This window comes from Pogoniulus pusillus, chromosome 13 (assembly GCF_015220805.1).
Source record: "Pogoniulus pusillus isolate bPogPus1 chromosome 13, bPogPus1.pri, whole genome shotgun sequence".
Classification (NCBI taxonomy): Eukaryota; Metazoa; Chordata; class Aves; order Piciformes; family Lybiidae; genus Pogoniulus; species Pogoniulus pusillus.
This window is the reverse complement of record NC_087276.1, coordinates 15634318-15652037: the sequence shown is the minus strand read 5'-3', so window position 1 is coordinate 15652037 and position 17720 is coordinate 15634318. Positions and strand designations below refer to the sequence as shown.

Genomic DNA, 17720 nt, shown 5'->3' with positions numbered 1-17720 from the left:
TGCCTTGGAATGTGCTCCTGAAAGATGCAGAAACAGCAAGGCACCAGACTGAGCTTTATTCCCTGTGTGCTTCTACCATCACAGGCTGAGGTAGCTGGAAGAAGACAGAGGTCCAAGGGACACTCAGGGAGCCCATGGCCAGTGCTGTCCCTCGGTACCACAACCGACCTCACCAGCAGCACCCTCCCTCTGGCAGGAGCACCACGACAGGCCAGCCCTCCCCAGCCCCCTGTCCCGGCACAGACAGACACAGTGCTGTGGCAGAGGTGTCTTTATTGAGGGCGGCGGGAGCGAGTGGCAGCTCATCTGTACTTCTCAGACAGCACAGCGGCCACGCCCGATAGGAACTTGTCGATGGCAGCGTGCACCTCGGGGGTGTAGTCCTTGCCTAGGTGCACAGCCAGCACGACCTGCAGGCTCTGCGACAGAAGCTGTAAGGCAAAACGGGGCTCAGCACCTGTCCCCCAGTCCCCATCCCCTGTGCCTCATCCCTTCTTCGCTCATCCCAGTCTCCATTCCCTGTCCCCTGTCTCCCATTGCCTTGTCTGAGTCCCCATCCCAAATTTCCATGTCCCTTGTCCCCTTGTCCTTCATCCCTCATCCCCTCATTCCAGTCCCCATCACCCATCTCATCCCTTGTCCCCATCCCTCATCTCCTTGCCCCTCATCCCCTTGTCCCTGTCCCTCATCCCCTGTCCCTCATCCCTTTGTCCCAATCCCCCATCCCTCATTTCCTGTCCCTCATCCCAGTCCCTGTCCCTCGTTTCCCGTCCCTGTTCTCCTTGCCTCTGTCCCCTGTCCCTCATGCCCTCATCCCAGCTCCCATCGCTGTCCCTGTCCCCCGCCTGCCTTGAAGTTGACAGGGTCGACACGCAGGTTGTAGGCGTGCAGGTTGCTGAGCTCAGCCAGGGCCTGGCTGAGGTTGTCTATGCTCTTGACGGCGGTGCTCAAGGCAGCTGCCACCTTCTTGCCATGATCACGGATCTGGACAGAGCCTTTGGACAGGTCGAAGTGGGGGAAGTAGGTCTTGGTCTGGGGGTGTGCTGAGAACATCCTGTCGGAGGGGAACAGTCAGTGCTGCTGACCCGCAGCCAAGCCCTCCACACCAGTTCCCCATGGGGCTCCCACCCACTCTCCCCCTCAACCCCTGGGGTCCCCAGGTCTGGCTTGCACCTCTCCAGGGCTTCGGTTCCAAATGCCTCCTCATGGGCCTGCACTTTGGGCCAGATCTGCTGGATCACCTTCTTGTCCTCGGCAGTCAGCATGGTGGCAGTTGGCAGAGACAGATAGGTCTTGGTGGCTGCAGTGCCCAGGGGGGACACTCTTATAGTAGCAGGCATCTCCACCCTGGCCTTATCTTGTCGGTTCTGAGGGGTGGAGGGGGCACAGCTGAACAGTGCTGGGCCCAGGGAGAGGCTGTGCTGCTGCCTTGGGGGGCCCCAGCCCTAGGGAGGCCCCAAGGGGGCCCAGCTCCCCTGCCCTCCACCCCTGCACCAGCCCCACACCAGGTTAGGGGCTGAGGGCAGCACCTAGCTGGGCTGCCCCATGGTCAGCAGCAGTCATGGGCGCAGCCTCTGGGTGCCATATCCTTGGCCTCAGTAGCCAGCATGTCCTCAAGGCTCTTGTCAGCAGCCACCATACCCCCTGGCGAGCCCTGGGTTCTCCTTGGCTCCACAAGCATCCGTGTGGGTTCAACACTTGTCTCTGGCCACTCATGTCCTCCAGCGTCCAGCATATCCAGCTCCTCTCTGCCTAAGTAGCCCCTGGTAGTCTGAGCAGGAGCCATGGACAAGCCCTCCCAGGACAAACACCATCTTTCCAGCAGCTGGGAGAACCCTGGGTGGGGAAGAACCTCCTTTTTGATTGCATGGTCTTCCCAAAGTCCATCCTTGGACTAGGCTTCTTCCCTCCTGCTCACCCCAGCTTGTGCTCCTTCTCTCCCCACAAACACTGGGATGTCCCACAGGGCAGGTGGTGGTTGGTGACTGTGACCTCCTTCACTCAGCCTGTCTGTGAACTACAGGTACAAACGTGGGGTTAGGGACACACTGGATGCTGACCTGCCCCCTAAGCTGTGCATTTAAACATTCAGTTTACCTGAGACCCTACAGATGAACGCAGAACCTTTTCAGACCTGCTGTGATTAGTACACTGGGTCACATATGTGGAGTAATCTGCTGATGTCAGAGCTTCTACAGCATCTCCCTGCCTCCTTGCCCAAACACAGCCCTGAATTTTTCTGAGGTGAGGACCACTGCTTGCAGGGCAAGTTGAAGCTGTTGATCAGAGTGAGTTTAAGACTTTGCACCCACTTTTTCATGTCAGAAGTCCTCTGGGGTAGATATGGGCAGTGGATGTAACCTGATAAATTATTTTCTTCACATCAGCTCCAGTGGTGCTGTGCTTTAGATTTGTGCCCAAACCAGCCCTGATGACACTCTGGCATTCTGGCTTCTGCACAGCATCCAGGCTCTCTCTGCTTCTCTCTCTCCCTAAGAAATAGATTTTGTGATGCAGAGGGGACACAACATGACACAAGTCTAGCTGGAGGTGTGTATCTAGTGGGGTCCCCCAGGGGTGGGCACTGGGACCAATACTGTTCAAAACATTCCAGAATGGCCTGGCTGAGGGCACAGAGGGAGGGGTGGCTGACACCCACTCAGGCTGTGCTGATGGGACCTAGATAGCCTGGAGAGTTGGGAGGGGGGAATTGAATTAAAGACAACCAGGGGAAGTATAGAGTCTTGCATCTGGGAAAGAGCAGCCCCATGGACCAGCACAGGCTGGAGACTGAGCTGTGGAGAGCAGTGCGGAGGAGAGGGACTTGGGGCTTCTGGTGCACAGAAGGATGCCCGTGAGTCAGCAGTGTGCCCTTGTGGCCAGGAAGGCCAATGGTATCCTGGGGTCAATTAGAAAGTCCGTGGTTAATTGGTCGAGAGAAGTTCTCTTCCCCCATTACTCTGCCCTGCCGAGGCCACATCTGGAATATTGTGTCTAGTTCAGGGCTCCTCAGTTCAAGAAGGGCCTCAGGGAACTGCATGAAAAGTGTATCACAGAGCCCTAAAACTGCTGCAGGCAGTGGAACATCTCCCTTTGAGGATAGGCTGAGGGAGCCGGGGCTGGGAGCAGAGGAGCCTGAGGGTTGCCCTCACTGCTCATGGAGCCAGGCTCTGCTCAGGGATGTCCAGTGACAGGACAAGGTGCACTGGGGGCAACCTGAAGCAGAGGAGGTGCCACGGGAACAGAAGGGAACACTTTGTCACTGGTGCTGGAGCCTGGAGCAGAGAGATTGTGGAGTCTCCTTCTCTGGAGACATTCAGAACCCACCTGGATGTGTTCTTGTGTGACCTGCCCTAGGTGATCTGGCAGTGGAGTTGGACTGGGTGATCTTTTGAGGTCTCTTCCAACCCCTAATGTCTGTGGTTCTGTGTGATTCTGTGACCAGGTAGATGATCCAGTCTAACCCAAGATATCATACAAAAGCAATGCTCATCAATAACAAGGCAAAGAGGGGATTTTAGGGGAGCTCCCATCTTTTCTGCTCACAGTGGGACATCAGTCTGCCCATGGGACACAGTGAGTGATTGCCTTTCCATCACCTCTTTTGTTCAGTTTTCTTCCCTCTTCTCCCACTTATCCTTCACTTACTAAACCGTTGTTTCTGCTTGGTTGTTTGGTCTTGGCCCTAAATTTTCCCTTGCTTTTATGCTTCCTTTCCTCTCCTTCTCATTCCTTTGTGGGGGTCAAGTGAGTGAGGCACTGTGTAGTACTCAGCTGCCCACTGTGGCTAACCCACCACAGCTATGTGGGGAGGATCCCTGCATGGTCATAGAATCAGAATCATGGAATCAGTCAGGGTTGGAAGGGACCACAAGGATCATCTAGTTCCAACCCCCTTGCCATGGGCAGGGACACCCTACCCTAGAGCAGGCTGGCCAGAGCCTCATCCAGCCTGGCCTTAAACACCTCCAGGGACAAGGCCTCAACTGCCTTCCTGGGCAGCCCATCATCAGTTCTGTCCTCTTCCCTGTCACTGCTTTCCAGAGAAAACCTGGGAATTTATGGCCCCTCAGGTGCTGTCTACATTGATCACCTGTGGCCACCAGTATTCCCAAATTTTGAATGCAGGTAAATTGCTGCATGTAGAGCTGAGGGGATGGTCCCCTTACCAAAGCTGCCTGGCTGGTGCAATAGCCCAAGGTGTTCATGAAGGACATCAGATACCTTGTCCATGCGCCGTAGAGAGGAGCATGAGGAGACAATACCCAGTACCCCTGTGGGCACAGCACAACGTATGGCAATGCAGGTTTTGCTCACAGAGAGCCTGTGATGGGTTTGGTACAGGCCAGACAAAAAAAAGCCCTGGGTCCTGACATGGCAACAGACATTTTTCTGGTCAGTCTGGAGTCTTTGGCTGATAGACCTTTGGGGAGCAGCAGCAGGGACAGGGCTTTGGCCTCTCCTGGGCTTCTGCTCAGTGCTGTGTTATTCCCATTGAATTTACACAGCTTAGCATTTCTCTCTAAGTTTAAGAGATGTGGATTCAGTGGGTGAAGTGATCAGTGGATAAGGTATTGGATTGATGTCCAGATGGAGACAGACAACAAGTGGTGTTCCTGGGGGGGTCAGTACTGGCACCAGTGTTGTTTAGTAGCTGTAAGTGAAGATGAAGGAGGCCTAGGAGAAAGGTGGGGAGGGACTGTTTACAAGCACTAGCACAAGGGCAATGGTTTTAAACTAGAGCAGGGTAGATTTAGATTGGACATTAGGAAGAAGTTCTTTGCCAAGGGGGTGGTAGAACACTGGAAGAAGTTGCCCAGAGAGGACTCATACCTGGAGACATATGGGGTCAGGCTTGATGAGGCTCTGAGCAACCTGGTTTAGTTGGGGATGTCTCTGCTGACTGCAGGGGTCTGGACTAGGTGACCTCTGCAGGTCCCTATCAGCCCAGGGTATTCAGTGATTCTGTGACTGAGAACTAGCCCGTGAATTCCCTAACAGAGTTAGCACTGGAATTTACACATTCCCCTCCCTGCACTGTGTAGACATTTCAGAAGACCCCCCCCGAGCATCGAGGTGGAACACGTGGAGAAGAATGCACAGAGACCGCAGCTCAGGTTCTCATTTTTTATTTGGTTTTGCAGATGACCAGGCTCCTGCACAGGAGATCTCAGAGGGCTGCATAGGAAGGGGAGAGCATCCTAGAGCCTGGCAGCTGGGATGCACCATGGATGTGCATCTCTCAGCCTCTCTGGAGGCCATTTATCTGTACTTCTCAGTCAGGACAGAGGAGACGCTGGACAGGAACTTGTCCCATGCAGCATGAACCTCTGGGGTGAAGTCACTGGGATAGCGGTTGGCCAGGGAGCACAGGATACAGTGAGAAAGCAGCTGCAAGGGAAAACGAGATTAAATCAGTCACAACCAGGAGGAGATGTCCATCTAAGGGTCTGCAGCAGACTCCCTGCACCCTCTGCAGTCACAGCTATGTGCCCCAACCAGGTAGTTGGTAATATGTGTGAAGAAGCAGAGCTGCCTTCAGCACAGGGCAAAAGGCACTGCTGGATCCCACTCGCTCTTCCAAACTTCCCTCCCTCACCACAGAGAAATGAATCAAAGTGGAAATGTTTACAGTTTCCTAAGACAGGTGATACAAGCTGAGGTGTGAGCAAGAGTCATAGATTACAACAAAGGCAGAGTGTCTGTCAAACACCAACACCACCCCCTCCCCTGAGCAGTTCTTTCCTTTCAGCTAGACCAGATCTTCCATGAAAAGATCCAACCTCAAGTTAAAAATCAAGATGGGGGAGGAAGCAACAACAAGGTTGAGATCAAGCTGCCATCAGCCAAGATGACCTAAGTCCGTGGTGGCAGTTTCCATCCCTGCAAACCTGCTGGCTCACCTTGAAGTTCACAGGGTCCACTCTGAGGATGTAAGCGTGGAGCTCACTGAGCTTGGCTAAAGCACCTCGAATGTCATCCACGTGCTTCACAGCTTCCCCGATGGCATTTATGATCTTAGTGCCATGGCTGCGAAGCTGAGCTGAGCCTTGGCTGAGATCGAAGTGAGGGAAGTAGGTTTTCGTCGAGGGGTAGCTGGCGAAAAGTCTGGAGGAGAAGAGGAGAATGAGATTCAGCAGTGCAAGTGGCAGGCACGGGATGGGGAAACCTCAGAGTAGGTGCAAGGTAAAGCTGCCAGGACTGCACTCTTCAGTGGCTCTAACAGAGCTGTGGGAGCTTGGAAGTTTTTTCTCCTCATAGAAGTAGCTTCACATCAACATGAGGAGAAATTTCCTTATGGTGAGGGTCACAGAGCACTGGAACAGGCTGCCCAGACAGGCTGTGGAGTCTCCTTCTCTGAAGACTTTCAAAACCTGCCTGGATGCATTCCTGTGCAGACTACCGTAGGGAATCCTGCTTGGCAGGGAGGTTGGACTTGATGATCTCTGAAGGTCCCTTCCAACCTCTGAATTCTGTGACAAACCTCTTATGCATTATGTGAAAGAATTTGAAACTTACTGTACTTTTGGGTTGTGGAAGGGAGGATTAAAGATAAATAAAGCCTCAAATTGGCTCAGAATTTCCTTTGTTACATTGCAAGCCAATCTGCGTGAGCTTCAAACTAACATGAGCTAAACAAGCCAGAATCACAGAATGTCAGGGGCTGGAAGGGACCTCCAAAGCTCATCCAGTCCAACCCCTCTGCCAGAGCAGGATCACCCAGAGCAGATCACACAGGAACACATCCAGGTGGGTTTTGAGTATCTCCAGAGAGGGAGACTCCACAACCCCCCATGGCATCACCCAGCAGAGCCTGGCTGGGTGATGCCTCCTGGCATTCATCCTTCACATACTTATAAACATGAATGAGGTCACCCCTCAGGCTCTTCCTCTCCAAGCTCCAAGCCCCAGCCCCCTCAGTCTCTCTTTGTAAGAGAGATGTCCCACTACCTTAATCATCTTCGTGGCTCTGAGCTGGACTCTCTCAAGCAGTTCTATGTCCTTCTTGAACTGGGAGGCCCAGAACGAATATAAGTCCCAGAAAATGTGACACAGTACTTGATATTGAGCTGTAAATAACATTTAAATTACTTTGAATCACGTCATCATTTCAGAGCCATTTCCAAAGCTCCTTAATTAGTATGACCTTTTGGATCAGCATGCTGTATTCCATGGAGAGGAGATCCAGTTGTCTTGCTCCCTAGCACTTTGCTACTTGATCAACTGAAACAGTGAAATGGGAATGTCCAGTGAATTTAGTGGACAACCACTCTCTTAATGCCCAGGAATTACAAGAGAAATTGCATCCTTTGTGCAATAAACCACCTCCAGTTCATTTCCTAGCAGTGTCAGCAGCCCTGTTTCCAGGACACTGAGTATTGAATGGCCTTGGATTCCTGGCCTGGGCTCCTGGTTGTGAATTCTGAATTGCTGTAATGGGAAATAAGCCATTAGAGTTGCTTACAAAAGGATGTTTGGCTGTAAGACTTTTGAAGCCATCTATTACCACTTAGTAGCACAGAACTCATTCCAGACAATTGCCTGCCATACAGAGGTCGTCCATCAGCTCCCACCAGACCAAGCGTGCTCTCGCTCCCACAAGTTGTACACAAGATACACCCTAACAGCAAAGCCAGAGAAGAAGCTTTCCTAAGAGGGGTTCTGAGGGCCTTACCTCTCCAGCGATTCTGCCCCCAGGGCTTCGGACTGGGTAGCTGCCTTTGCCCAGATGGCGACCACCGCAGCCTTCTCGGATTGAGTCAGCGTCATTGTGCAGGAGGGTGCAGGATGAGGCTCCTCGCAATGAAGGCTCAGAGCAGGTTTGGACTGACTGCTCTGGCAGCCCTGGTTATAAAGAGGAAGGGGAAAGTGGACCTTGGTGCCTGTCCACGTTCATTGGTCAGCCCAGAGGCCCACCCTTGGAGGTGGGAGTCGCTTATCTCTTCACAAAACAATGCCTCTTTCAGCAAGGGTCAGCCCCCTGCTTGCTGACCTTATCAGCTTCTGGCTCCTTTACATCATGGCTGCGTGGCCCAAAGAAATTGTCTGGACGTGGGTTGATACATGGGCAGGGAGGCCCCACGCTGGAAAATTTCATCCACAGAGCATTAGGATGCATCTTTAAGATGAAGTCTGGGTGGATTTCGAGCATGCTAAGGAGCCAGGAGAAAAATCTTTTTTTCTGCCTCTCTTTACAGGTGTGAACAGGAGACTGGACCTGGCTGTGCCACCTTGTGCACTCCATTTGTGGCAACCACATGGCCCAGTATCTCATACAAAATAATTCTTGAGGAGTGCCTGGGACAGTGTGATCAGAGTGGGGATGACTCTGATTTTGTGGCAATCAGTGGAAATGTTGCCATTTTCTCCAGCACTGCCAGGACTTCACATTGTCAGCCTCTGGCAAAGAATTAGGGACACACTCCCCGGTCAAGATTGCTTTAAACAGTGCCAGTAGGAATGATCCTATGGATACAGGGAGAGGGAGCTTGTGGAGTTAAATAGGCTCCTTGAAAAAGCATCTGTGCAAGAAATCCCAGTCAGACTCTTTCCATCATTAGATGCCTTTTACTGTACATCTTTGATTTCGGTGGGATCTTACTACATTAGCAGCACTGTGCATTGGCCCTCAGCACTGCAGCCAGTGCTGGGGTGCACTGTGCCATGTGCTGGAAATGCACAGGAAAACCTGGTCCCAAGATAGATGGAAAGCCTGGTCCCACCGTAGATGGAAAGTCTGGTCCCCAGATAGATGGAAAGCCCTGTCCCACCATAGATGGCTTACAGCTTCAGGCTATGGGCACACCTGATGGGTGAAAAACCAAAGCGGTGAAGGGAAGACCAGCACAAGTCTGTAATCACAGATAAGTGGGCAAAGTGTCAAAGAAATACTCTACTGGAGACGGTGGTTGCTGAACCTCAGGGAATGAATATCGTGCCAGCACATGAAGCAGAGGTAAATCTCTCTGCCACCCTGATAAACAGCAGCAGCTGAGTACACCATGGAGCGCTGCCAGCTTGCACTGGAAGCTGCTGGTCCAGGCAGAGTGTTCCCTCCCCAAATGGCCTCTCACATTGGCATGCAAAAGGTTGATATATATAAGCCAGATGCCTCATCAAGATGTGTTTGTGCTTTGCAGCAATGCTGGCAAGTGCTACAGAAGGTTCTTCCCAGACATGGTTGCCCTGCTTAGAGAGAAGCCTTCTAGGGATCTAGTGACACTTGGGTCACACGGGCATTGGAATATGTCCAGGCTATGGTTATCTGTACCAAAGTAACACCACCAGTGCAATCACATCATCAACGTGTCACACGAGAGCATGGACCAAACTTGGAGCCTCTCCTGCGAGCCAGGCTGCTGCTGTGCTGTGCTGCTGGGCATGGGAACATGACTGTGTGCAGTTGCTGAGTTTGAGGCAGGAGCTAGGCTCCAATGTGCTGTGCTTGCCATGGAGGCTTTTCCAGTGCCTGTACTGGGGACAGGTCTCTCATCTCTGGGTAGGCTGCAGCCCAGAGGAGTTGATACACTCACTACAAATAGACCCCACTCTTGTGGGGCTGTGACTCTGCCACCAAGCCCATGATGCTAGAGAAGTGGCAGGGATGGGGTCAGACAGCAGCTGCTGTATTCTCTGGACTCTCCCCAGTATCCTGGTGGCTGCAGTGGTGCTTGCAGAAAAGCTGTGGCTCACCCCTTGTGCTTTGCATTGGGCTCTGAATTTAAGCCTCTCTGCATGTCATCTGTAACATGAAGCAGGAGAATCCTTGGGCTTTCCCAAAGGGCAGGGAAAAAAGCACTTGATGCTTCTTGGTCTGCAAGCCTAGCTGGGGCTGGTGACCTTGTATTATCATCCCCTCTGAGGAGGCCAACATCTGGGATTTCATGAGGATTATATTCAGTAGCACAGCCTCCTCCTCCTCCTCCTCACTTCTGTCCACTGGCTGGGTAGTTTACTTCTCTTAGTATCTCACTTCAAGAGGAGATATAACAGAGAACTCACCTGAGACCCAGCCAGGACAATAGCTCCACCAAAAGAAGATGCTCATTGTATGCCCTTCCATTGACAGACACCACACATGGTCACTGAAAACCTGGAGCTAACTCTCCGGCTACACAGATGCAGCGTGCCTCTGATGGCGTAGGCAGGAGTCCTTCAGCCAGAGCAGAGGACAGAGCAAATGAATGGACGGACCAAGGGAGGCTGTGTCCACCATCCCTCGCTAGGCACATTTCAAAACCCTGTAGTTTTCACCTGGCAAAAATATGTTGAAAATAAAGATGCTGCTGTTAAATATGCATTCATTATTAGCAGACTCCTTGCTCTTTGTCTGCCAACTGTTTAACCTGACCTCTGTGGGCTCAAAGCCAGTGCAGGCATGATAAGCAGTGATGCCCACACAGGAGGGCTCATGGGTGCTGAGACCTTTGTGCAAGATGAATTCATTTGCTGAGCTCCTCTTGCACCAGCACAAAGCCAGAGCAGCCAGAAGATGACACTCGTTTGCTAGCAGCTTACTCACCCAGGATCATGGCTACCCTGGGAATGGTTATGGGAACAGCTCAGGAATGTGCCTGGCAGGAAAAGAATAATTGTCAGCAATGTGTCCCTAAAGTGACATGAAGAGTGACTATCCTTGTCTTTGCATGCGCCTCTCAGCCAAGTTCCTCTATGCCAGTGCTCCAGGTGCCCACAGGCCAGTGAGATGTGGAGGTCCTGGCCTCAGCAATGCAAGGAGATGAACGACATGATTGCTGATGTTCCTCTGTCATAGGAGCAAGAACGAAGCTGTGTCCTCTGGAGAGTCCCAGCAGACCTGCCTTCCTTTCTCTCTTGCTGCTGCTGCTGCTTCTCAGAATTGTGATTCACAAGCCCACTACAGAACGTCCACCCTTGGGCAGAGGACGAATTGCTGTCATGAAGCTGCAAAATGTCATCAGAAGTGACTTTTACTACTAACATGGGTCTTTTCAATCCTGTTCCAAAAGCAGGCTGCCAGAGTTTCTCATTTCAAATGGCAGAAGCAAGCAACAGGCCCTGATATAAAAGCAGGGTTACATTTTCCATCACTCCTGACTATAAATTCAGTGACCAGCCGAATGGCACCACCAGGGATAACTTTCCTCACAAGCCTGTACTCTCCCCAGAGATTGCATCTTCCTCAAGGGAATTCCTAAGGATAAGTTGGCTGTGACTCTGAAAAGTTTGGGGCATGTTAAATGTTGGAAATCTTCAAAGTGGAATCTAAATCCTGGCTTTATTCTTGCCTTTCCTAGCAGTGCTCAAAGAAGATGCAGCACTTTGCTTTAAGTAAACTACAGCCTCCAAGAGCTGGACATAACAGATAGAGCTGTAACTTATTGAGAAACTAAAACTGTGCTTCAAGGCAGACATGCTGGGAAGGTTTAACACAGCTGTCCAGCACTGGCTGGTGGGGAATGCTCTGCCATGATAATGAGACTGCTCTTTAATCGCCCTCGGACAAGTCTCTCTCCGCAGTGACACCTTCTCTTGCTGCAATTGTTATCAGAAGGCTGGTGGAGAATGGCCCCACAGATTAGGCCTGAGTGCTCATCTGCCCCCTCAGCCACCACCTCTGCACAGTGTACCCCTGGTGGGAGTGGGGGAGGCAAGGATTGCTCATCTGCCCCCTCAGCCATCACCTCTGCACAGTGTACCCCTGATGGGAGTGGGGGGACGACAAGGATTGCTCATCTGCCCCCTCAGCCATCACCTCTGCACAGTGTACCCCTGATGGGAGTGGGGGGACGACAAGGATTGCTCATCTGCCCCCTCAACCACCACTTCTGCACAGTGTACCCCTGGCAGGGAGGGTATTGCTCATCTGCCCCCTCAGCCACCACTTCTGCCCAGCATTGTCCCAGGAGGACTGCAGAGCAGCATCCAGAGCTGGGCTATCTGAGATCATTCAACCTGCTAAGCAACACACTCCAATGGAGGCAATTTGGGTGCAGACCTCCCCAAGGGGTGACTGCCCCACAGCCTGCTCCCCTGTGGGCGCCCTTGCTGCTGTTTGCCACCATCCTGTAGTGAAGTTCTGGAGATGTGAATGACCACAGTGGCTGAACCGTGACAAGTGACCCAAAGAAATGGCAATGCGCAGCACAGGCCTTCTGCACCCTGGCACAAGGGCTCCTGGGCTGGCAGGCTGCCGGGGCTGAACTGCACCAGGCTGCCCAGGGAGTGTTGGAGTCTGCTCCGTCTCTGGAGTCATTCCAAACCTGCCTGGACACTGCCCTGTGTAAGCTGCTGTCGGTGAGCCTTCTTTGGCAGGGGAGTTGGACTGGATGATCTTCAGAGGATACTTCCAACCCCCACCAGCCTGTGATTCCCTGTGAACTGGGGGCAGTAGGCTGAGCTGGAAGGTGCTGGCTGTGGATACACACATCACTGGAATAAACTGGGAATAAGGAACAGTGTCCTTGTGTGTGGAATGGGGACTGGTGTCCATGCTAAGTACTAGTCTGAACTAGGAGCTCTGGGCTGCACTGGGAACAGGGCTGCAGGTGTATGAGGGGCTGAACTGGGAGCGCTGGGCTGCACTGGGGAACAGGGCTGCAGGTGTATGAGGGGCTGAACTGGGAGCGCTGGTGTGCACTGGGGAACAGGGCTGCAGGTGTATGAGGGGCTGAACTGGGAGCGCTGGTGTGCACTGGGGAACAGGGCTGCAGGTGTATGAGGGGCTGAACTGGGAGCGCTGGTGTGCACTGGGGAACAGGGCTGCAGGTGTATGAGGGGCTGAACTGGGAGCGCTGGGCTGCACCGGGGAACAGGGCTGCAGGTGTACGAGGGGCTGAACTGGGAGCGCTGGTGTGCACTGGGGAACAGGGCTGCAGGTGTATGAGGGGCTGAACTGGGAGCGCTGGGCTGCACTGGGGAACAGGGCTGCAGGTGTATGAGGGGCTGAACTGGGAGCGCTGGTGTGCACTGGGGAACAGGGCTGCAGGTGTATGAGGGGCTGAACTGGGAGCGCTGGGCTGCACTGGGGAACAGGGCTGCAGGTGTATGAGGGGCTGAACTGGGAGCGCTGGGCTGCACTGGGGAACAGGGCTGCAGGTGTATGAGGGGCTGAACCGGGAGCGCTGGGCTGCACTGGGAACAGGGCTGCAGGTGTATGAGGGGCTGAACTGGGAGCGCTGGGCTGCACTGGGAACAGGGCTGCAGGTGTATGAGGGGCTGAACTGGGAGCGCTGGTGTGCACTGGGGAACAGGGCTGCAGGTGTATGAGGGGCTGAACTGGGAGCGCTGGGCTGCACTGGGAACAGGGCTGCAGGTGTATGAGGGGCTGAACCGGGAGCGCTGGTGTGCACTGGGGAACAGGGCTGCAGGTGTATGAGGGGCTGAACTGGGAGCCGGCGCCGCGGAGCGCTGGTCCGAACGGGGCTGTGCCCGGCTGCGCTGTGCGGGGCTGCGCTGTGCGGGGCTGCGCTGTGCCCGGCTGCGCTGTGCCCGCCGCCGCTCGGCCCCACGCCGCGCATCCGCCGCTCGGCCAGCCGGGAGGCGCGGGCCGGTCCCCGGCGCGGGCGGAAGCGGAAGCCGGGAGCCGCGGGGGCCTTCCTGCGGCCGCGGCGCGCCGGCATGGGCGAGAGCAGCAGCCCCATCAGCGTTATCCTGGTGAGCTCGGGCAGCCGCGGCGCGCCGGCATGGGCGAGAGCACCAGCCCCATCAGCGTTATCCTGGTGAGCTCGGGCAGCCGCGGCAACAAGCTGCTCTTCCGCTTCCCCTTCCAGCGCGGCGCCGAGCACCCCGCCGCTCAGGCCAGTAAGTGCGCGACGCCGCGGGGCTGCGGCAGCCTCCGCTCGGGCCTGGCTCCTCCCCGGAACCCCTGTGAGGCGCCGTTACCCCACACACCCCCTCACGCCCACCCGTGCCGCCGCCGCTCCCTGGGGCCTGGCGCCCTTCAGACACACTCGTCTCACACCGTGAGGGCCTGGTCCCCTCACAGACCTTATACCCCTCCGGTGCCCTGGCGTCCCTGATGCTCACTGTGGAGGCATGGCAGCCCTCACACATCTCATACCCAGCATGAGGGCCTGGCACCACCCCACACTCCCATCTCATACCCGCCCTGAGAGCCTGGCACCAGCCCCCACATCTCATACAAACCGTGAGGGCCTGGCACCACCCCACACTCCTATCTCATACCCGCCCTGAGAGCCTGGCACCAGCCCCCACATCTCATACAAACCGTGAGGGCCTGGCAGCACCCAGCACCCCCATCTCACACCCGCCCTGAGAGCCTGGCACCAGCCCCCACATCTCATACAAACCGTGAGGGCCTGGCACCACCCAGCACTCCCATCTCATACCCGCCCTGAGAGCCTGGCACCAGCCCCCACATCTCATACAAACCATGAGGGTGTGACACCCCACTACATCTCACATCCACCATGGGGGCCTGGCACCCCTCCTACTCCACATTAATCAAACCAATTGAGTGCCAGGTGTTACTGGACAGGTGCTTTGTTGGTTTAAGAGCTGTAGGGGCAGAAGGAGGCAGGATAAAAGGTGAAGGTAGTGATGTGGCAGAGACGCTAAATGAGCTTTAACCAGTAAAGGCTGGAGGAGCTTTTGGTCACATGTGTTGAATAATGGGGTGGAGAAGTTTCGTTTCTTCTGGAAAATGGGAACATGGGACCTTTCCAGTGCTATCAGTCTGCTGTGGAGGCAGTGCTGGTTGTACCTCTTCCTCCAAGATTCCTGTTCCAGGATGGCATCTTGGGCCAGGCTCTGTTGTGCCTGCCCTCAGGGGACTGCAGGAGCTGGCGCAGGATGGATGTGGTCAGGGTCAGTGTCTCAGCTGGCCTCACCAGTGGGCCAGTGCCTTGGTGTGTGCTAAGGGTGCTGCAGGGTGCTGAGGGTGTTTGAGTTGTGTTTTGGCTGTACTGCTGTGCGTCACTAGAGGTTTGACAGCTCTCTTTACTCTGGGAACCAGTTTTAACCAGGAGAGAACCAGCTTAGAATATATTTTTGCTTTTATGGGTGAAATCTGAAAAGATTCTTAAGGTTTTCTTGCTGCTTGTTTCCCTGTCTTCCTCTTCTGCTTTTTGTGGGTGAAGGGTTCCAACAGCCATGCCTGCAGGAGGGAACACTGGAGGGTTGTTAGAAACCCGAGGAGTAATGAGGGAGGTGCATTGGTCAGAATTTTATCTTCCACCGTCTTGAACTGCACACTGTTGCCTGGCACTTGGGAGAAAATCTGTTTCTATGAATATTTTACTTCCTCTTCTTTATCCCCTAAAGATGGAAAACATCTTTCTCTTACTGGTTTTAGTGAGAATTAAAAAAAAATAAACCCAAACAAGATACAGTTTATCTACCTGGAAAGGAAAGAGCTTTCTGCACCTGCATTTTTAGGTCTGCCTTGTGGCTAATTTTTTTAAAGGACACAGACAAGTACTCTCTTAACACATAGACTTGAAGCCCAGCTTTTTAAAGGGACAATCTCCTTATTCTTTGCTTCAGATAAACCACGGAGTCGATATGCTGTGAACAGCTCTGGAGATACCACAGAAGATCAAGATGGGGATTCCAGGTAGGGGGGAAATCTTTTCTCCTTGCCCCAGAGTTGGAAACAGAGGGGAGGTGACCTCTTGCTCTCTTGCCTCCTAGTTCAGTAGGCAAATTCTTTCTGGCTGTGTAGAAGATAACCTGCCACAAAATTATTTAATTACATGTGGAACAAATTAGTGCTTAGTAACCAGGAGTGTTTCAGGTCTTGGAGAAGAGAAGGCTCTGAGGAGACCTTACTGTGGCCTTCCAGTATTTGAAGTTGGCCTGCAAGAAAGCTGCTGAGAGATTTCTTTAAGGTGTGGGGTCGTGATAGGACCAGGGTGAACGGATCTGAGCTAGAGCAGGGTGGATTTAGATTAGATGTTAGGAAGAAGTTCTTCACCACAGGGGTGCTGAGACACTGGAACAGGTTGCCCAGGGAGGTGCTTTAAGCCTCATCCCTGAATGTTTTTAAGTTCAGGCTGGATATGGCTTTGGGCAACCTGATGTAGTGTGAGGTGTCCCTGCCCATGGCGGGGGGTTGGAACTCGATGATCCTTGAGGTCCCTTTCAGCCTTGACAGTTCTGTGATTCTGTGTGTGAGAGAATGCTAAATGTGTTGAGTTCTAGGCAAGGTACAGGTCAGGTATTTTGTGGTTGTTAGAAAGACAACACCACTCTTTCAAAACTAGAAGCATTAATCCTTTGGCAAAATCCCACTTTCCTTTACCTGCCTCCCTCTAACCAGATACATTCTTCAGTCACCTGAGATTCTTCCCTAGCTCATGTACTTCTTGTATCTGTGCACTAATGAGTGACTAAATTTTATTCCTCCAGATCTAGCTGCCTTTGTGTCTGTGGGGTGAAATAGGAGATAAAAAGGAAACTCGAGACTCGGAGATGTTTTTTGCAGTTACAGGAACTTGGCGAGTAACAAATGCAATGAAAAGGGGCAGTGCATAGGGATGGATCCTCTAATTAGTCTGTGTGGGGGAAATCTGAAATCTGCTGCAGGCTTCTAAATTTGTCACTATCAGATAGGAGACAAATCTGGGAAAGAAAAAGCCTTTTTCTTTCTTTTTTTTTTCCTTGTTGGCCCATAGTTTAGTTGCAGATCTTTTTTTCTGTGATGTGTGCTTTAATCTTCAATGTTAATAAAATGGGGGAGTTGCTGTTCTTCTCTCGGATAAAAAAGTGCTCAGCAGTTGCCCCTACAAAGGAAATTTAGATCCCAGCCTTGCAAAATGTAAGGTTGTGTTAACTCTATGCCTGAGAATGGGTTAGCTGCACTTAAAGTCGCCCATGGCAACAGACTAGATCAGTTTCTGTGTTTTCCCTAGGACTGGGATCTCATGAAAACACATTTTGCTTCAAGTCATTTGTCTGTTGCCTCTTCTGGTGTCTCTGAAACCTTCAGGTGCCGCCTTCTGCCATGTGTAGCAGAGGAACACCTCCTGCAGGAGCAAGCCTTGGGTCTGTAAGATTGGTGAAGGTGTTTCAGGCTGCACTGTGTATGGCAGCACATGAGGAAGACTCAGTGCACACATCCACTGCTTACCTCAGGGATTTTGCTGGTTGCTGTTCCAGAGCCTGGCTCTGCTATTTCCCTACATAGATGAAGATGGTTCTGGAATGGTAGCAGCTTCTGCCCGAAACTGATTCCTGTTGCCTCTGCCATTTGGGCAGGGTGGGCAGAGCATTTCATGCTTTCTCTGGGTGTTGCCCATGGTACTGAATTAGTGTGAGACATGACTACTGGTCATGTAGGAAAAGCTGCTGTCCTTTCAAACTGGTCAGATGAGAAAACTGTTGGTGTCTTCCTGAAGCTGGTGTTAGGTATGTTTGATGTGCTGGTGTGTAACCTACATGAACCAAAGGATTTAGGTTCTGTCGTCATAGTGGTGGCCTGAACGCTGGGTTTGAAAGTCAGGGCTTGATCTCCTAATCATGTATTTGTAATTAAGCTTTTAGTGTTTAAGAGAATTTCTGATTTCTCAGCTAAGTTCTGAAGTGCTGAACAGAAGAACATTAAGGCAGAAATCCCCCTCTGCAGTGACGATCTTCAGAAGAAAGAACTTAACACTTGTGCGGGTTTGTGTAAGCAATACAAACGAGTGCAGCAGAGCTTGCCCTGACTCTTCCTGAAGTCAGTGTTTGTAAGCCTTGTATCAAGTGAGATGAAACGACACAGGTCTGCCAGCAGGAAG

At 52.8% G+C, this 17720-nt stretch overlaps 4 protein-coding genes across 6 annotated transcripts in view; 1 reads left to right on the top strand and 3 right to left on the bottom strand.

Moving 5' to 3' along the window:
- The window catches only part of SNRNP25 (small nuclear ribonucleoprotein U11/U12 subunit 25), a 147944-nt gene that overhangs the window by 1681 nt on the left and 128543 nt on the right, over positions 1-17720 (bottom strand). The window lies entirely within an intron of this gene.
- On the bottom strand, positions 257-1310 carry LOC135180573 (hemoglobin subunit alpha-D-like). The gene is made up of 3 exons (XM_064153118.1): positions 1174-1310; positions 850-1054; positions 257-431 (listed from the first exon to the last, which is right to left on the bottom strand). Exons 1-3 carry the CDS (start codon positions 1263-1265, stop codon positions 303-305), a joined length of 426 nt encoding a protein of 141 aa, XP_064009188.1. The 5' UTR covers positions 1266-1310; the 3' UTR covers positions 257-302.
- On the bottom strand, positions 5114-7833 carry LOC135180572 (hemoglobin subunit pi). The gene is made up of 3 exons (XM_064153117.1): positions 7676-7833; positions 5904-6108; positions 5114-5391 (listed from the first exon to the last, which is right to left on the bottom strand). The coding sequence occupies exons 1-3, from the start codon at positions 7768-7770 to the stop codon at positions 5263-5265; spliced, it is 429 nt and encodes a 142-aa protein (XP_064009187.1). The 5' UTR covers positions 7771-7833; the 3' UTR covers positions 5114-5262.
- NPRL3 (NPR3 like, GATOR1 complex subunit) overlaps positions 13557-17720 on the top strand; it is a 48847-nt gene continuing 44683 nt past the window's right edge. The window contains exons 1-2 of one of the 3 annotated variants that reach the window (XM_064153086.1): positions 13557-13782; positions 15487-15556. In XM_064153086.1, the coding sequence (XP_064009156.1) occupies positions 13665-13782; positions 15487-15556 (188 nt within the window). In that variant the 5' untranslated portion in view covers positions 13557-13664. Of the gene's footprint in view, positions 13783-14526; positions 14809-15486; positions 15557-17720 lie in introns of those variants that run through there. The other 2 variants (XM_064153087.1, XM_064153085.1) reach the window with 2 other exon arrangements.

Coding starts and splice junctions, on each gene's coding strand:
- LOC135180573 (XM_064153118.1), bottom strand. CDS start 1,265: ATGCTGACTGCCGAGGACAAGAAGGTGATCCAGCAGATCTGGCCCAAA. Junction 1,055..1,173: donor GGAACCGAAGCCCTGGAGAG/GTGCAAGCCAGA, acceptor CCCCTCCGACAG/GATGTTCTCAGCACACCCCC. Junction 432..849: donor TCGACCCTGTCAACTTCAAG/GCAGGCGGGGGA, acceptor TTTGCCTTACAG/CTTCTGTCGCAGAGCCTGCA.
- LOC135180572 (XM_064153117.1), bottom strand. CDS start 7,770: ATGACGCTGACTCAATCCGAGAAGGCTGCGGTGGTCGCCATCTGGGCA. Junction 6,109..7,675: donor GGGGCAGAATCGCTGGAGAG/GTAAGGCCCTCA, acceptor CTTCTCCTCCAG/ACTTTTCGCCAGCTACCCCT. Junction 5,392..5,903: donor TGGACCCTGTGAACTTCAAG/GTGAGCCAGCAG, acceptor TTTCCCTTGCAG/CTGCTTTCTCACTGTATCCT.